General features: G+C 41.5%; 1 protein-coding gene across 1 annotated transcript; it reads right to left on the reverse strand.

Annotated features, from left to right (window-relative positions):
* Window positions 1-4,893: 4,893 nt before the first annotated feature.
* On the reverse strand, window positions 4,894-17,461 carry rgmd (RGM domain family, member D). The gene is made up of 5 exons (XM_032526358.1): window positions 17,224-17,461; window positions 13,605-13,645; window positions 11,451-11,599; window positions 8,001-8,512; window positions 4,894-5,878 (listed from the first exon to the last, which is right to left on the reverse strand). Exons 2-5 carry the CDS (start codon window positions 13,640-13,642, stop codon window positions 5,180-5,182), a joined length of 1,398 nt encoding a protein of 465 aa, XP_032382249.1. The 5' UTR covers window positions 13,643-13,645; window positions 17,224-17,461; the 3' UTR covers window positions 4,894-5,179.
* Window positions 17,462-19,700: the final 2,239 nt, after the last annotated feature.

Here is a 19,700-nt window from a genome sequence, read left to right on the forward strand (position 1 = left end):
TTTTTCTTACGGTTTTTTTCAACACTTTCAACTTTTTTTTTACATTTTCAAACACTAACTTATTAACTTTAGTTTTACAGTTATTTTTGGAATTTATGGTTAATGAACCCCATTAAAGGAAATTATACCTAATGTTTGAGTTAGAAAAGCAGAAATTAGGAATTATTTCGACTAAAATTAAAGGAATGGACGTTGATGGATAATCACAGACTGGAATATGTCAACTTTTACTCAATATTATTTCAAAATCACTTTTCAAATGCTATAAAATTGAATAAGACACCCCAAAATTGTTTAAGTAGAGATTTCTACTTGCCAAAGAGCGTTGGGTGGAATCAATCATGTTAATTTGGATAATTACAGTTGTGTAGATAAAAAGAAAATTGATCTAGGAAATGGGGTCAATTTGACCCGAAGACAACATGAGGGTTAAAGTACTTGCAATAAAATGTCCATGTGACTGCTATATTAATAATAATAATAATAATAATAACAATAATAACATCTTGACATTATTAGATTATTAATACTGGTGCAACAATGAGTCCGCAGTATCTTTACTGCTGTAGCTGAAGATGGAGCTAGTTTTAACCACTTCATATTCAGTTAGGTAGTTTAGTCCTGTGGTTCTTAACCTGAGGGGCCGGGCCCCTTCAAAAGCTCACAAGACAAATCTGAGGAGGTCAGGAGCTGATTAATGGGAGAAAGAAGAAAAAGATGTTGGATCAGTTGACCTCTTTGGGTCTTAAAAATGACAGGGTCCCCAACAACATACCATTAAATTTTTGAATGGGATGAAAAAGTTCTGGAACCACGGATTAAGTAACACTGTAAAACCCAGATTTAGTTGTAATTCAACTTTTTAGTGGTCACTACTTATTATTTCCTGTTTGGTTAAAAGCAAATTCATTATTAAATCATATGAGTTGTTTGTAATAGTCAGCTGAAGTATGCAGTGCACAGATCATATAAAGCAGAGATAACTAAGCATCTTAAGTTTCTGTATTTTCATTTGAACTGGGCTGTGCTGAAGCGATGCAAAGGCTCATGGGAGAAAAAAAGCATGTTTTGAACGGTTTCTGTTCTAGTTAAAATGTGTTTTAATAATGTTCTGTTAATGTTTTGGGTATACATTTATGTAATCTGGGTTTTATTTTTGTTTGGTTGATGTGGATGCCATTTGGCCAGTAAAACTGTTCTAAATGGCATACACAAATTGAAATATAATAACTCTTTAGAGTGAAATCTTTCACGCAGTCATAACGTTGGTTAAGTACAATGTCGTGCGTTGGTCTCTTCTTTTTGGAGTTTATTGAAACAAACGTATTGATCGCTTTGTTCTTAGAGTCAGGCTGTCATAAAGTGAAATCAGGATTTATATATACAACTCATTTTGGTAGTATTGATAAGTAGGCTATTGTGTTTTTTAAGTGTTTAAAGGTACAGTGCGTGGTTTTTGTGTCCTTAGTAGTTTATGTGTCTGATGCCAAGGATGAAAAAATCTTGATGGACTCTTAAGAAGAGGTTATCACGAAAACAATCTCCTGAACATAGCCAGAGGGAATCTTCCGGCTTCTGAACTGGTTGCAGTTCCACTCTGGTTCCATATGAGGGCGCTCATGGGGCGAGTGCAGAATGAATGGAGGTCTATGGAGCTGTACCCCTCAAAATCCACTTTTCTCACGATATTGTTTTTTGTCTAGTAATTTGAATGTTGAATTCAAAAAGGGAGGCTAAGAAAATACACACTGCTGGGTGTTAGATTTTTTTTGAAGTTGCTTTTTTGTTCTAAAATGCCTTTTAGAATCTCGATGACGTCATACACGTCCTACGGCCCGGAGATACCGCTTTACGGCAGGTTTCTGAGTCACTTCCTGTTCTCTCGAGGCATCGACAACACAGCGGACAGGTTAGGCTCTCCCCGTCATTACACGCGCTAGAAAGAAGTTTGGTTTGTTTCAACGTTTTCAAGACCACTCCGAAATATTCACACACACACACACACACACACACACACACACACACAACACGCACGCTTTAGATGCCATCAAGCAGGATCTCTGGTTGTAATCAGTCCTTCACTGACCAATCAGCATTCATTAGCAGAATGCTAGCGTGTTACAATGACTCAACCTGTAAGAAATCAACATAAGAACTCGTTCATTCAACCTTCAACCTATAATTCATGTTAAACTTCAAAAACTACAATCAAATCTGAGATTTCCAAACAACAATCAGGCGAAAGAGACACATTTAGCCGTCTAGGTTCATAAACTCCCATTCGTTTTGCTCTCGCCCGTGATCACCCCCTAGTGGAACTCCGGTGGAACTGCAACCAAATTCAGTATAATGGGGCTTAATATGGAGTGAACAGGCTCTCCGTAGATCAAGGGGGAAAGCAAGCGTCCACAAAGCATAGGTCCTATGGCACCATTTTGTTGCTAACAAGCCATCACCCACCGTTAGCATTCCATTGACCGCCATTCATTTTGGCGCCACTTTGACAGCAAATAACTTTACATCTGAAGCGTTTAAAGACTCTGTTTGTTCGTTGTTAGTTTCTAAAGAAACACGACAATGTATAAAAGGCTCCATTACCTTGTATCTCATGTTATGGCTCCTTAGCAGACGTTTAAGTAAAAAAAAAAGCTAACAATTCTGTCATAACCAAGCAACTTTCTGCCAAAGAAGCATGCAGGCAGTTTTGACTTGCATTAGCTGTTTTAGTTTAATTACAAATGTTAACTAGCATTTTAGTTAGCAGTAATTAGTCTGTGTCTATGTTACCTCCAAACGTATACCTACGCTCTCTCTGTAAGATTGGGAATGATTGAGATTTCTCTTGGCACAGCTACCAGAAACTTAAACTATAATTGTAACTAATTAATTGTCGTTTAAAAAGTAGAATGGAAAGTACAGTACAGTACTACCCCCACTGACTGCCTCCCCAAGCCAGATTTTCCATCCCTCTCTTCATCCCTCCTAATATTAAGAACCAGGCAATGCAGGTCACCCAAAGAAGATTGATTTAGGACATGCCTGTGCAAAACATATTTTGAGTGAAAATATTTTTGTTTCATTGCTTCTTCCCAACAACGCAGCTCACTGTGCTGTTGTCTTTATTTAAAGAAATGGGACATGGAGAGATTAAGTATGATTTGCATGTGTGACGAAACATTCTGTCACTTAAGGACCAAGACACTTATGTGTTTTAAAGATTATTTTTTGGGGCATTTTAAGCCTTTAACTGACAGGACAGCTGAAGAAATGAAAGGGGGGAATGACATGCAGCAATGGGCTACAGCACAGAATCAAACCCTGGCCCACTGCATCGAGGAGTAAACCTCTGAATGTGGGCGCCTGCTCTACCAACTGAGCTATCTGGGCACCCAAGCCACTTTTAACTTAATTCAAGATATGAATTAAATCTACTAATTACAGCGCATTAATTCTTGATGTCTTCATAAGGAGTGTGCAGGAGCTTTTTTAATTGCATTTTTGATGGCGATAAAAACTGATCACATCCTTCTTTCTTCTCATGGCACTTATTGTTCGTGTATAGAGTAAATATCAGCACCGTGCACGCGTGTTGACTCTAACCTGGTGTTAAACCACAGACTAAATCCTATTTGGAGCCATGCAGCGCTCGGGCAGACAAAAGCAAAGCTAGCAGCCAGCTCAGCACTCAGAGGTAACATTTACACAGGGGACTGAGAACATACTGTGGATCCCTACGGCTACACGGCCCGCTTGTCAAAACTGTGTACTACGAGCCGTCAGCCCTTCCCCTTATGGACTGAGGACCCCATCAGGACATGAGTGGTTTTACAAGCATACTGCATACTGGAACATTGCCGCTATAATAACTCTTCTGTGTTGTGTCTTAACTTAGAAACACTAAATGTGTTCATAACCCTGGTTTAAATGGACAATAACAGCTCATAGTCAACCTCTGTACACAACAATTTACCATGATATGATAGGGGAAAAACATCTCTATCCATGACAGCAGGTACAAGAGGGTAAAAAAAAACAAGGAAAAAAAACAGACTGTGGTCCGGAGTGTCCAACAATTTAATACAGAAAATTAAAAACACATATTAGTTTACTTTTCTTACAATGTCTCAAAATAACCTACTAAAAACACAACAAATGTAAAACATATTACAGTTAAAACATCTATACACAGGCAAATGTACACAATATAAAACACATATATACACTCTTTTAATATATTATTATATAAAGATTTGTGGGGTTTTTAACCTTTAAAACTGGAAGCCAAACAGCTTGAAGAAGGGAGTGTTTCACAGAAGATGACAACTGTTGAATATCAATATATCTTACATTATGGATAGGTAGTTTTTACATACAGTTGTTGGATACTGTGTGTTTAGCATGCCAATTATCTGAAATAACTGTTGAAATAGACATAGAAATAACATTTGAATACACAAAACTTGCTGTTAAAACCGTTAAGTGCTATTGATATTACTGGATTATGCATCTAGAAGCTGCATTGCTCTGCAGAAAAACAGCTTACATACAGTAAGGAGTTACTGCAGCTGTGAAGGTGTGCCTATAAATGACTTTCCATACAAAAACAAAAAATGTGTTAAGCTCGTCACACCACAACACACACACAAACACAAAACAAACAACCACACACAAACACCACACAACCCACCAGCACACACACACACACACACACACACACACACACACACACACACACACACACACACACACACACACACACACACACACACACACACACACACACACACACACACAACACACACACACACACACACACACACACACACACACGATTATGAGCTTTTAACGATTGTTGAAAACCAACAGTGAGCACATGGAAACAACATGTTGTACTGGACCCCAAACCACATGATGTATTTCTGTCTTTTTTCAACTGATGTGACCCACGTATGAATCCACAGAAATGTGAAGTGGGAAGCAATACCATATTTTAGTGTGAAATCCTTCAAATGACAAAAACAGAAAAAGATCACAACATTCACAAATTGCCCCAACAACAACAATACAAATACAGATGTCAAATATATATGTCTGTTAATTCACTCTTTCCTCAAGCTGGTCATGCTTCCCAGTTCGGTTTGTCTCCATGTTTCACAAAAAATTCATTTCTATTTAATGTTCACAAAAGCAGCAGAATGAGGAGTAGGAGTGAGAGCAGGGAGTTGTTGGTTGCTGCTGCAGCCGTCGTGTGTGACACTCCTCGGCTGTAAAGACGAGGAGTCCTCGGGGAATTCTGCTTCAGTTTACTGGGCGGCAGCGCCTTTAAATCCTCCAGAGCGCCGTAGGCCGCCATGGAGAACTCAGGGTCTCCTGTGGTCAGCAAGTCAAACACACAGGACTGAAAGTACACGTCCTCCACCTGCAGAGTCTCTCTACACCTGGCCGTGGCGCGCTCCACCGTGTAGACCTGGTGAGGAGGCCGCAGAGGCCCCAGCTCCGTGTTGGTGCCCTGCAGCCGGGGCTGCTGGCTCTGACGACCCAGCGTGTGCTCTTTGATGAGCTCGTTGCGTGGGCAGCCATGCAGACAGAGCTGCAGGCCGCCGTTGTCCTCCGAAAAGTCCAGGGTGTCCTCTGGCATGCGGATGGCAAAGGTCAGGTAGCTGCCCACGCGCCGGACAATGATTGACGTGCCGATGTAACGGGCCTGTATCTTCACCTGCCGGCCCACTCCGGAGCCGCCGCGCTCCATGATGGTCAGGCTGCCACTCTCGCCGCCACTGCGAGTCCCATCCTGGAAGGCCAACGGCAGATCCTCTGTGGTGGCCTGGTACACCTTCTGATCTGTGCAGCCATGGAAGGACTTGAAGATCACAGTGATCTGAAATAAGAGGAAAAGAAGATCAGCATTTTTATATATATATGTCTTACACATCTTTGCTTAAAAGTAACAAGCCATTCAAAAACATGCCCATATAAAGCTTAAATAAGAGCAGTGCCATTTGCAGCCATAAGGTGGCAGCAGGAAACCAAACATTTTCACTGCTGTGGAAGGTGTGGAAGGTGTGGACGGCCCATGCTGGCCTTTTTACAGAGTGGCAGTGATTGCTGTCAGTGGTCCACTGGATTGTTACCACCCAAAGAGGAAACTGATCACATAAACCACAATTGCAATCATTGTGTGGTCTTCACTATCACCTTTCCTTTTATACCTAAAGCAAATTACCAAAAGTAAAAGCAGTAACTCCACCACTCTCCCCTGCGTGTTGGCTCAAACCGCACAGTTTCATAACCAGGCTCAAATCCTCATGAATCTTCCAACACTTCTCCTACACTGGCACTGCTAGTGCTTGCTCAGTGACTGACTGATTTGTATTCCAGCTGAACTTTGGAATTTCTTTTTTTTTCTTTTTTAAATTGGGCCTAACCTCTGTACCTCAGTAACGTGACAAAGCGGTGGCTGTGGTTACGTTTACACTTACAGGGATACAGTATTTGATGGATGATTTCCTGTCGTAAGTCTGGCAGTTACAAACAACTCCAAAAGCATGATGGGGGCATGCGGGTGCTGGCACAGACCACAGGTTTGCATTAGGCTGCACAGCCACAACACCTGTAAATGCTTTGAGACAGTTTGAGCAATTTTCTCCTGGTGCAACATTATAGTTTATTGTTTTCAAACAGGTGAATTAAAAGTGGTTAGGTGTAGGGAGTTGATGACACTACCCGACAATGGGAAACTAAATTATTTACTATTTAAGCATACAATTTACATAAAAGCAGACTAATGAACCCATTTTAAAAACGGACACGATCTGTACATGAGCTTTATATACCAATGTGACTTGTAAGTACCAAAAAGAGACAAAGATACGATAAAATTTTAACTATTTAAACGCATTTAGAGCATGAAAAACCAGCCTACTTCATTAACAGAATCAAAGGCCCTCGCTGCTGTCCAATTATTCCTTTATTTTTCCACATTATCCTGTATTTACACAAAAAGCACCAAGTTAATTATTTGACCAGAGGGGTGAAAAAACATTCCAGATCGTGGCGGTGGAGGAAAATGTTTGAGTGAGCGTTAATCACTACCATATGACCACCCATGTGTTAAAGGTAGAGCGTTCAAGCATGTCTGTGATTCAACACCGCTGAAGGACTCCCCTCCTCTCTCTTTTCCCTCATAGATCTGAAGGAGCTCCAAGACAAGAGGAATGCTGGAGGCTCGAGAGGCACCGTGGAATGACGATTAACTTCACATGTTGATACTTTATGGCAATAGTTGAGCCAGCAAGCCAGCACTCAAAAACAGCCTGCATTGATAGACTGTTAGTTACAAACGTGTAACTATAATCAGTGTTCATTTCTAGTAGTGTCCTAGGTGGTTGTCGTGAGAAACGCACCGCCACACCAAGGGTCGCAAAACGGATCTGAGGAGCTGTGGTTTTGTGTGTTTTTGCCAGATTTTTCTATAAGCTTTTTTTCTTCTTCTTGTGAAATCTTGATTAGAATTGACCTATTCCAGCCTCTAATGTATTCAAATGAACAGACAATAAGGAAAGACTATTCACACGTGCAGAATGTGAGAGGTGTTGCAAGTAGAAACTGTTTTGATTTAAGGGAGTCACGTGCCAAAGACGTTGGAAGCCACAGCACTCAACTACTACTGCACCTAATGATAACCTTCATTATTGATTCATCTCCCAGTTATTATGATTGATTTCTACTTAATTTATTGTTTTTTCTGTAAAATGTGAAAACAAAAAGTGAAAAAAGGGTGATGTTTTCATTTTGCTTGTTTTTACTTCTTCTGACTAACAGATTTGAAATGTATTGTCACGTATGAAAAATCCTCACATTTTTTTAAATCTGAAACCAGAGAATATTCTGGCACTTTTGCTTAAACAATGACTGAAATGATAAGTTGATTATCAAAATAGTTGTTGGTTCATTTTCTGTTAAATCGACTAATTACTCTGTTGCAGCTCTACAATCCTTACCTTGCTGGTTGCCGTGGCGCTGGAGCCAAGGACAACAGGCACGTTGGTCACCTGCACCGACAGGAAGCGGTTGTCAATCAGAGGCCACGCCCCTTCCACCTTGCAGGTCTGAAACTCGTCGCGGAAAGTCCGTAGGTGCGGGTCTCCAAATAATCCACAGTGGGCATATTTCTTCTGCTGACCAACAGAGCCCGACATGAGGACCCGATTCTCGTAGTCGCACAGCTCCGACACGGCTGGACGAGATGTACTGGGGACCTTGGCGGAGGACGTGGGCCCTTCGCTGGAGCAGTTATGCTGAGAGAACAACTCCTTAATGCGGAAGACGGCCGAGTGGTAGACCAGGTCCCCCCTGCAGCTGCGTGCCTGCCGCCTGGTGCACAGGGCATAGGCCCGCAAGGCGATGCAGTAGTCTACATCCAGAGCCACGTCCTCCTGCAGACCACTAGAGGGGGAGGTAGAAGCCACATATTCTGCATTGCAGCGCTGGATTCGACACTGCTGGCAGTGGGCTGGAAAACAAAAACAACGAGCATAAACATGTTATACTGCAATGACATTAATGCATCGGTTAATGGGAAAATGCTTGCTGCTTTTCTCAGTATCATCAGAAACCTCCCTCCCTGAAAAATAATACAGATGACTAGATCTACCAATTCCCCACGTAACAATCTTAAAATCCATCTGACATTTACAGATACATTACCACAGTACACGAGGCAGCAGAACTTTTCCACTATCAAGTTTAGCTCAATCAAGAGAGCCATTAAAACCCGAATGCGTGAGCTCACGAGGCCATGATCCCACACTGTGCTCCAGAGTCAGTCAAATCTTATTTCCCCCAACTAGCCCTCACAGGAATAGCATGTAGCCTGACTGTAGGAGGAAACCAACCTGTGTTGGTTTGCCTGAGGGTGTTGAATGTGGTTTGGCTGTTGCTGAGGTAATTGAAGTCCATTAAGCTACGCTACATGGCACGGCAAAGCTCGGTGTATGGGGGCAGTCAACTTCAAGAGGATCACAAGAGGAACATCACAAAGAGTCACACTTGTTTAAGAAATTCAGGGTCCAAACTGGAAGCTGGAGGGAGGATGGTGGGGGCAGCAAATCACAGCATGTGATATTTTGGAGGTATCGCCTAAATTTGGGTCTTCCTGTTAAGTTATGACTCACAACTCACAGGTGGGCTATTTCTTATCAAGAAAAACAAAGAATTATTTCTGTGGGAAGTAAAAGAGTGGATATTAATTTTGCTTATTTCCTTTTGTGTTACTATTGCATGAGATGTCTCATTTGCTGACCAGGATAATAACTCCTGCTGCATTGTGGATATATTTTCCATTCCAGATTAGCACCATCCAGCTTCCACAACACATTCATCACTTTCACGGCAAAACCCGGCATCAGGTGAAACAGGCTGCTCCTCTATTGCAGAATAATCTTCTGTTTACTCCAACCCCCATCTAATCTCCAAACAGCGTGGACAAAGACAACAAGATAAGCATGGCGATTTCATACCAGTGCACACATGAATATTTGTGCACCACTTCTTCCCTTTCACATATGTGTGATGCACTGAAGGGGGAAAGACAGATGATGAATGCATCTCACAGTCGCTACACTTCAACACCAGCTCTGATAAAAACTGAGATGGAGTGTGAGAGGTCAAGTTAAAAGGCATTATGAATCCCTCCTCTGAATTCCAACAGGCCTCCCCCGTCTCGCTGCCAGGTCACACAAGTCCACTGTGATTGACACTTTTGGACAATCAGTGCCTGCACAACCATCAACAACCATGCATCTCCCCAAAGGGTCTTTATGCTCCGGCACTAAGTAGGCTACCAACAAGTGTGAGGACCTTGTGGGAAATATAAAAACAGGAAAGGAACAAGCAAAAGGACCTCACAGACACTATTAGTATTTTACAGTTTAGCAAATTTTAGTTAGAGCTGCAGATAAGGACACCGTTTTCTACTGGCTTGGGCATAGTCTTTAGGTTGCAGACTAACAAGACTTAATATTTTCACGAACATAGCTACTATGAGTGCTTTAGCCAGCTCATTTTTAGTACAAAACAAGGCTAAAAACACTTTGAGATGGTATAAAATGCAATTTTTGACATATATAGCATAGTGATTACACTTTGACACTTTAAATACTCAAACTTGAATTAAAAAAGTATCACTTGTGACTTTAACAAACATCCTAACTCTACCAAATATCTGAATGCATTTCAGCAACTATTCTTTACATATCTTAACCATAAATTGAAAACAAAAAGAAAAAAATCAAAAGAACCAGAGGGGCCTCCAGGGGTCTTTAGATATGATTGACAATATTATTGTTCATCATCTTTCTTCTTACATCAATATATGACGGTTGGCAGTTTTAATATCTAAATAAAGTTACATTGATTTTACATGTTGTCACATAGACATCTTAAATGCCTGACAACTTTTAATTTCTGTAAAATACTAACATTAAACATTTCCACATCATCCATTTATTATCAGTAGTTTGAATGCCCATAGGGCCAAGTTACTGTTATTTTTGCATTTTAACAAAAAACACCTTATGATCTGGCCACAAAAACCTGAAATCAAAAATGATAATCCAAACAAAACATGCTGCTGAGTTGTGGAGCTAACGGTTAGTGCTTTCTGATCTCTGACTGGGACCAACACGTTCAGAGGCCAGAAAGTTGGACCCCCATGCATGGTAGCTAACAAAGTTAAGAAATGAAGTATGGATAGGGGGGGAAAATACTATGGTCCACTAAGCTTTGCCAAAAACTAAAACGGTCCAACTAAGTGTTAAAGTTATACTCTTGAATTGAATAGTAATTGTGACCGTTTGATGTGCGATATGCAGCCCTTTCTGGTTCAAAAACAAGCTCCGCAGTTTTCTTTTGGTTTGACTGCGGGTGCTGGACGCCAGTTGCTAGCGAGCTATGCTAGCTGGGGGGCTGCGCCATAACTTCACACAACTTGACAAAAACCGTAACAACAACAACGGCACTTGTGTTTTGCAAAGTGTGATACATGTTTAGCGGTTGGTGACAACTTGTTTGGTGTCCTTGTTTTCATGCGACTATGGTTGGAAATGTGTTCAAAAAGACGTCCGTAAAGTGAGTTAACTCGTGCGGGTCGGTTAGCAGCGATACAAGTGTTGGATGCAGGATGGGATTCAACAGGGCTTTACTTTGTCCCCGCAGCGGACGGGATACTTCTAAACAACAGCGACATTTCTCATCCTTTAAAACACCAAAACCACTTAATACTTAAGTTATTATGTAAGAAAAAAGTTGATAGACGTTAAAGGAGTTTGAGTTTAGCCACAAAACGCCAGGAAAAAAGTTAACTTTCTCCCCCTCCATTGCGGGGAGAGCGGGACAGAGTTTTGCATGCAGGAGAGGAGTGGAGGAGCACGGATTGAAAAAGCAACACTTACCTGGTCGAAACAGCAGCGAAAGTAAAACCATTGTCAACGTTACACAGTCCAAAAGCTGCCGTTTAGCCGTGATTAGTGGTCCGCTTCTCCCCATACCAATCCATTCAGTTAGAATGGAGTTCCTCGACTGCTTCTCATCGACGTTGTGGCTGCGGGAAACCAGACAAAAATTCGTCTTCCTTCCCAAGCGCTGTCATTCAAAAGGGGGCCCCTGGCTTCAGGGCGGTTCTACGAGGGAGGGGTCTAAAGTGTAGACGGGGCCCAGAGGTGATTGCTGGCCAATGAAACACTAATTATTCACTACCCATTTCATATTTAGCCTACATGTAGTGGCAATTACTGGGATGAGGACAGTGCCTTAAACAACACAAGTGTGAAATTATAATTGCCCTGAATAATATTTCTGCACACCCTGCACAAAACCTTTTATCCTTTCTCAAACAATTACACAAAAGTGTTATGATGTATTTCATATATTTTTATTGCAATATTTCTATTGTATATTTATGTACTTGCCTGTTGCAAGACTTTGCTCTATTGGTTATTGCCTTTTCTTATGTTTATCGTATGCACCAAAACTCACTTTGGCCATGAATTCTGATTCTGATTATAATTGAAGAATCACAGAGGTGTTATGGTTATAATAGTATTACAACCGCCTATTATCTGCATATGTACAGTGGGCTATGACCATGCTAAGGTTAGAACTTGGAGCCATTCAGTATAATCAGAAGTGACAAGTAATGTAGCTTTTCGCATGCAGAGCTGCATCAGACTAGTAGAAATGTAAAGACTCTTTGCACTACAAAGCACTCAGGGACAACTGTCCTCAGACTGCCCTCCCCCCCATCCCCCCACCCCACCTCCCCCTCCTGAGACAAATGTTTGTGTGTTTTCAGCATTACGAAGGAATCTCCCACCTGCTGTTTTCTCACTCCAGATTTAGTGCTTAAATAATAGTTTGATTGACACTTGTGTATGCAAACTAGCATAATAGATCTTGCTTAGTTCATCTAGCGAATATTTAAAATATAGAACCTGACAAATGCAAACAAGTGCATTATTCTGATGGTAGCATTGGCGTTGTCCTGAAGCTAAGGAATAATATAGTGGTAACCTATGAAGGGGGATTTGTTTCCATTGCACTGAGATCAATAAATGCCTTCTTTTGTCATTTTTTTGGTTACAAAGTGGTGTTTTACCTGCCGAGACACATTGGCATTGTCTTTTTTCGTCATGTCAGAGAAAATACTCTGACCCATATATTTTCTCTCGGCAAAGTGTGCTATTAATTTTTCCATTACATTTTCAGTTAGCAACTTGTATGTTACTCTTTCCCTTTTGTGGCCAACTTTCCATCTCTCTCACCTCCTTCAACGACACTCCGGCTTTCATTTGCACAGCTGCTGTGAGGCCGGACCATCTGCAAGGTACACTCACCAGCTTTCAGCCCTTTTTTTCTCCTGAGACACACTCTGTGTTTTTTGTGCCATGCAAATAAAGAAATCAAATGTAGCAACCAATTACTGAATCAAATATTGGTATTAAGAAAATCAACAGTCACAGTTTGCGTAATTTCTAGAATTAGAATTAAAAGTGAAAGCTTTGTTTTGATGCAGCTGGGACATTTGGCTTGTATCTGTGGGTCTCCCTATGCGCCTCCCTCCTGACTTTATGAGAAAGAAGTGAACCTAGACAGTTATTGGATCACTGGCTTTTCTATACACATGCAGGCTCCTCCGGCCACACAATTGTGTGATTCAGGTGGCCTGTCAGTCTTGTGAAAGGTCTTCACAGGCCCATGTTGATGTGGGGCTGATATATATAGTGGAGGGGGAAACGAAGACAGCTCAACCCAAGTGGAACGTTTGGATTGTTCTGAGCTGCCAGAAGGGCCTCTGTCACACTGGATCCAGTGTGCCAAGTTTATCACCCCAGAGGGCTCTACCTTACTTTGTTTGTTCAGCTAATTTTGGAGGCTTGGTTGGTTGATCTGCTTTATTGCTGCGCTTTATGGTCACATTTTAAATCCCATCAAACAGGCTACACTTCGTATTCCCTTCAACAACTTGGACACGGGGCAGTGACGCGGTGTAGGAGGGAGATCGGTTGTGTTAATATACTGTGTGCAGCAAATTAAAAAGAATGTCTCACCTGTTACAGTGTTTCTCTTTAGGAGCGAGTGATGACATTTCCTGCAGAAAAAAAACACTGTTCACTTTAATTTATCTCAGCTGAAGATGAAAAAAAATCTCAGTTTTAGTAGTAGTGATACTTTATGCCAAATGTGTGTTACATAAAGATAAAAGGCAACAAAATAAAAGCCATAGTTTTGCTCAATAAGCTGCTGTCTACTGAATGAAGTGAGGTTCCACACTGCGGGACTGATGACCACTGAACCAAACAGTTAATTGATCCAGGTGGACGGTAAGGATGAATTCAGCACATGAAAGAAACTCTGTGACTGCCTGTCAGACTTGATGGGCAGAGAAAGATCTTTTTCTTCCCATGTTCCCCTATGAGCGTATTACATTGCATGCCCAGTATGTAGCAAAATGTATATACTACCAACTCTAAAACAAGTTGGAGAGAGTGGGTGTGTATCGAGTTAAAAACAAGGCCAGTATATTTCTGCTGCTGACAGTGGGTCACTTGTTCTGGTACAATAGAAAAAAAGGGCAGTTTCCATGGACCTGAGAGAGAAAATCAGAGTGTTTTAAGTTTTGGACGAACATTAAGAATTTCTGACAGACATAAGACCAGAGGACCTGAAAGCTGTGCTACATGAAAATGAAAAATGTTGCAACAGAAAATGTCAAGAGTTAAGCGTAAGAGAGTGAGAAAGAAAGAATGAGAAAAGGGGGGAAGGGAGAAGGGAGAAGGAAGGGGCGGGGGGGAGGGAGTGAGGGATTGGGTTTCCTCTGACTGTGTGTCTGGGCAGCTCCACATGTTCCTCATTAAGGTCCTCACACTGTGGGACCAGCTCCACACCGGGATGCTTGTTTTTGTTATTAGGCTGAACGTGCTGTGGTCTGGTGGAAGCCCGAAAAACAGGGCCAGTCCAGGACCATCTCTCCAGCCCACTGTCCTCAAACCGAGGAAAAATATCTGCAGTGACCTCACCTATTTCACCAAAACATGTTCAGCATACAGTACTCTTTGAAAACCTGTAATGTTTATACATACATAAAAGTGGAAAATGTATTTTCAAATCTAATCTGATACGTGATGCGTCTCTACTGCACTTTTTCAACATGTAAATACAAGTTACACAACCCTGACCCATCTGTTCTCTTTGCCCATCAATAGGGAGCTAGAAACCTTAAACAATTTAGTTGCAAATGCAGTGTTTACAAAATAATAATAAAAAAAAAGTCCAGTTGCAGGAAATTGTTGATGTGTCATGCTTCTGATTTCTGTTCAATTTCATGCCCATCTAGATCCGTCAACTGAGACCTGTATCATGTTTCTTCTGAGGGCTGATAACATCAGAGATTGGATCAGGAGTAGCACGCGCCCTCTGCAGCCTCCGCCAGCACCACACGGTTGCAATATAAGAGACAAGCTTATTGAATTTTAAACAGGAACCAGAGCAAATTGACTGTTTTTTTTCTTGAGGGCCCCTGTCTGAAATGAAGTGGTCTATAGCACAGCTGAGACATGGAGTGAGAGGGAGATGGAGAGAGATGCAGAAAGCAAGTGTGTCTGGTTCAGGCCTCTCACTGTTAGAGGGGATCAGTTATCTCAGTGGAGATAAGGGAAACTGTGGTGTGAGTGTGTACGGGGCAGCGCTGATAGCATCTCCACTCAAGGATCCCACTTACGGCACCCTGATTGATAGCTGACAGCCCACACGGGGGGGCTTTTGGTGTGTTTTTGTAGGTACCCCTCAATAGGTATCCATGCAGGCATCTGTTTACTGAGATCCTTTGGATCTTTGTCTCTGAGTAAACAAGAATTATCACACTTGCGTGTCATCGGAGTAGAAGGTCTGCTAGTCAGGGCCCTGCACTGCCTGAAACAAGTTACGGATAGATTTTTATTCATTCAAGATAAAATAAGGTAATTCTTTCTAACACACTCAAGTTTTTTTCTGTTTGTTGCTTTTGTCTTTACCACACTGAACTGAACTCTTTTCTTCTTCTTCCTCTCTCCTTTCTCACAGAACAAATGTTGACACAGCGTCAGGCCCCGTGCTCATGAATAGACAGTCAACTGACAGGTAACCCTAGCTCCAGGGTCGCGGGGTCACCCCAGCCTGATGAGGGATGATGGGTAAAATAAATGGAGAGCAGCACACAGAGGGACCTCTCATGTCCTCAGCCTAAAGGGAGAGAGTTCAGGGCCATTTGACCTCTGACCCATACCCTGCATATGTGTTTGTGTGTGTGTTTTGAGAGTTAAACCTCTACCCAATCTAGAATTCTCCAATATGTTTCTGATTGTTGTTTTTTTCTGTTTTTTAAACCTGGCCAAGTTGTATTCTTCAAACTAATGAATCAAGTAGCAAAAACAGTTGTATGGCATCACTGAGCAGCCTGTGAAGCTTATTCCAATGCACAACTTTGTTTGGACATGCCTCGTCTTTCTTTTCATGACGACACTCCCACGCTTCTAGTCACCCAAGCCATAATGTAGTCTGGAAACAGGTAACAAATTGCTTTGTGATGGCCTATGACACCTCTCTTTCTCCCATAAAACTGAAATGTTAGTAGTAATACCTGTGAGCCCACCAGCTCAGGAATTAATACTCAATATTTTCATCTCATCGTTTTTCAATTTTCAGTTTGTGCTAGCTAAATGCTTAACAATGCTAAAAAAATCAAAGTGGGACGTTTCATTGTTGTCACATGATATATCGCTAAGACGACCCCAGGAATCCTCCGCTAGTTTATTTTTACATCAGTTTGCATTTACTTTTTTTCAAAAATCTTTGACAAATAAATGTTTTCCCGCTCCTTTATTTCGCTTAGATGTAAACAGATCTTTATGACATTCAAGGAGTCATGGAAATAGTTGTTTTAGTGTAGTTTGGGTTTTTAAATGAATTCTCAAAGCTGGGCAACTGTTTGCCCTGTACACCTGACGGCTCGAGTCCTAATCTGCTGATGCCTTTGTGATAAAGCTAGCCTTCAGTTAGTCTGCAACAGTTGGTATTGTTTCTGCCCTGGCCCACCCAGACAACTGCCTTGAACCAGGAATAGATGGATAGACAATACCTAATAAGTGTGTATACATTTAGCCATTCTGACCTACCAATTTAAGCCAAGAAGGCATTCGGACAATGTTCCCTGCTGCTTGTGTTCATTTAAGGCTCTGAAACATGGAGGAACATGGCAAGGGTGTACACTTCTACCAATCAACCTTTATCAAACTCACTGCTATGCACTAAACACAGATCTGTTAGGTGAAAAAAAAGTCTACATGAAGTGTTGGGAAATTGATGACTGTTGTTTTTTTTTTTCTTAACTTTTCAGCAGATGTTTTTCACATATACTTTAAAGAAAAGGCCCATCCTTATACATGGCTACATGGGATCATGCATGTCACACTCTAAAGATTAAAACAAGACAATAATCAACATCACCTGCCATGCTTGTGTTGATATATTGCAATCATTGACACTCCACTGTATTAGTGAATTACTATATTACTGTATATTATTTAATATTTAGTGGCTTTTACAAAGTAAAAGTCATGTTCAAAACCAGTACAACAGTAAATATAATCAGATGTTATGAGTAATGCCAGAGAAGAGAAAAAATAAACTTACCTTGGATCAGTGTGGTATATGCTGTTTTGTGAATAGGAGCACTGCTCTAACTGCAGTTTAAATTAGCAGACGCCGTTAACCCTCGTTCCCTCTACAACTTCAGCTGGCCAACTAAGAACTTGGGCAGCTACAGGAACAGATAGCCATTGGAATCAAGGCACATGACAACAGCTGTCTGTTTCAAGAATCGGCACTTTGATTAAAGTAGGATGGTAGTGAGCAATGTGGCCTAATTCCCACATATCTGGGTAGGGCACTTCTGAGAAGAGAGAGAGAGAGAGAGAGAGAAAAAAGCAAAAGCACTGAATGGAAAAAAGATTGAAGCGTAATCATATGCATGCATATTTGAAAACATGCACACTTGCAAACACCCACTCTTATACTACACTTATGCTACTTATATTCACAGATATTCATAGGCTTGGAACCATGTGTCACACTTGGAAAGCTTCCCATATTCTCTAAAAGTCCATCAAACACACAGACAGAAGGATATGAGTGCAGCCGACCAATGGCCCCAGTGTAAGCTGAGCATGTGTGCAGTGTGAATGAGACCTCTGTCTGTTATTAAGGTTGATCCCCAGCCCCACCCCTACGGTATCTATCTTGCTCCTTTTAAATAAATTCTTTATGTATTTTGGTTTTATTTCTGTTGTCCAAACACCTGCGAGAGTGCCGTTCATGCTTGGTAACAATCACCAAAACAGAATAGACCCACGGCTTTGCCTACATCCAACTCTTTTATGTGGCGACACTGTTAAAGCGTGATATGAGCAGAATTCACAAACAAGAGAGATCATGCCCCGTAATGTGTGTTTGGTTATCAGTTGGCTGCTGCAAACAGGCCGAGGAGATGTGAATGTGATTAACCTTGCCAGACTGATTCAGTGCACTCGCTCCAGGATATAAGCATTCGTTCCTGGTGATTTATAGACGTAGAGTAGTCAGCCAGAAGGCCTCAGGCTGAGGGAGAAAGAGAGAGAGAGAGAGCAAAACAACAGTACTTAATTCAAGTCTGACAAATATTCTGCTGGAAATCTATACAGACTGCTCCATCAAATCTTTCAGCCCCCCTGGTCCTTCCATAGTTGTAAATTGCAACTTGTAAACTCAAAAGTTCCACATTAACAAAGCTAATAGAAAAAAAACAACATTGTCTGTTTTAGTTTACTCCACGCAGTAATACACCATACTGTTTCTGTCTTGCCCAGACAGCATAGAAAATGCATCTTTGCAAGCTCCCTGGGAAATGCGCCTTGGAACAGATGTGAATTTCCAATAAAAGCGATTCTTAATCCCGCATGCATTTTTTAAAGTTGTGAAATTGCAAAATACCTCATAGGCTGAATATGATTCATCCCACATTGTTCTCTTTCTCCCTCCCAGAGTTTGTTCTGTCTTTTTAGGCAAGCAGCTGTTCACGCAGACAGCTGCATCGGCCATTCATTGCAGTCGAGAGGCAATTAAAAAAATCAAATCAATGTTGTGTTCCAGTTGATCCATTGCTATTTCTACATTTAATCCTCTCTTTCGTGTCTCCCCTCTCTTTAATGTACACACACCACCAGCTCTTTCTCAGGCACACACATAGATACTCATGCACAGTTGAAAAGCGATGATGGAGGCATGGTATGGAGATTCACTGTTTTTCTAAAGACAAAAGCTCCAAATTGCAGTGACATGGCACTGTTGAATTTGAGGCATTATTAAGGCCAGAGCTGAGAGGAGCCATGTAATCTCCAAGACTTACTGGTCCACAGATTTTTTCCATATCTTCTTCATTGGAGGTATGCGGACACACAAAGTCTGACTGGCGTCACTGTGGCATTCAGCGGGCAGTTAAATCGAGCTGAGGCCTTGTGCCACAAGCACTGATGCATTCTCACAGGACCGTGCACGTGTAAATACACACATTCATACAAGAGCTTGCATGCCCAGTTGTGCTCTCTTCCAAAACACACAATCCTCACACACACACATACACACACGCACACACACACACAAACGCACACACACACAAACACACACACACACACACACACACACACACACACACACGGTCGGTGCCTCCAGTTGTTCCCTCCTCTCACGGCACACAGCAGGTGTGCGTGTGATAGAGCTGGCTGGGTGATCTGAGGTCTTATAGAACAGCTTTTCTATTGTTTCTCATGTGAGTGTGCTCTTTTGGAATCGATTTGGAAATTGTAATGGGATTTAGCCATCGGCCATGCACTTCTGCTACCAACATAGCAGAAGTACACACTCATTTATGATACATGATACAATTAAATTCACCATGTGTGAATATATTCATATTATGATAGCTGTGGTTTATTATTTCAGCTTTTGGGGCATTTTTAATACATATAAAGTAAGAAACCGAGTAATCCCTCTGCTCACACATCCCTATACTCATCACCCAACATGGTGCCAAACTGGCTTGGGTATCAAAGCCCTCGCTCAGCTGCGATCACAAA

Source organism: Etheostoma spectabile, chromosome 9 (genome assembly GCF_008692095.1).
Source record: "Etheostoma spectabile isolate EspeVRDwgs_2016 chromosome 9, UIUC_Espe_1.0, whole genome shotgun sequence".
NCBI classification, from domain to species: domain Eukaryota; kingdom Metazoa; phylum Chordata; class Actinopteri; order Perciformes; family Percidae; genus Etheostoma; species Etheostoma spectabile.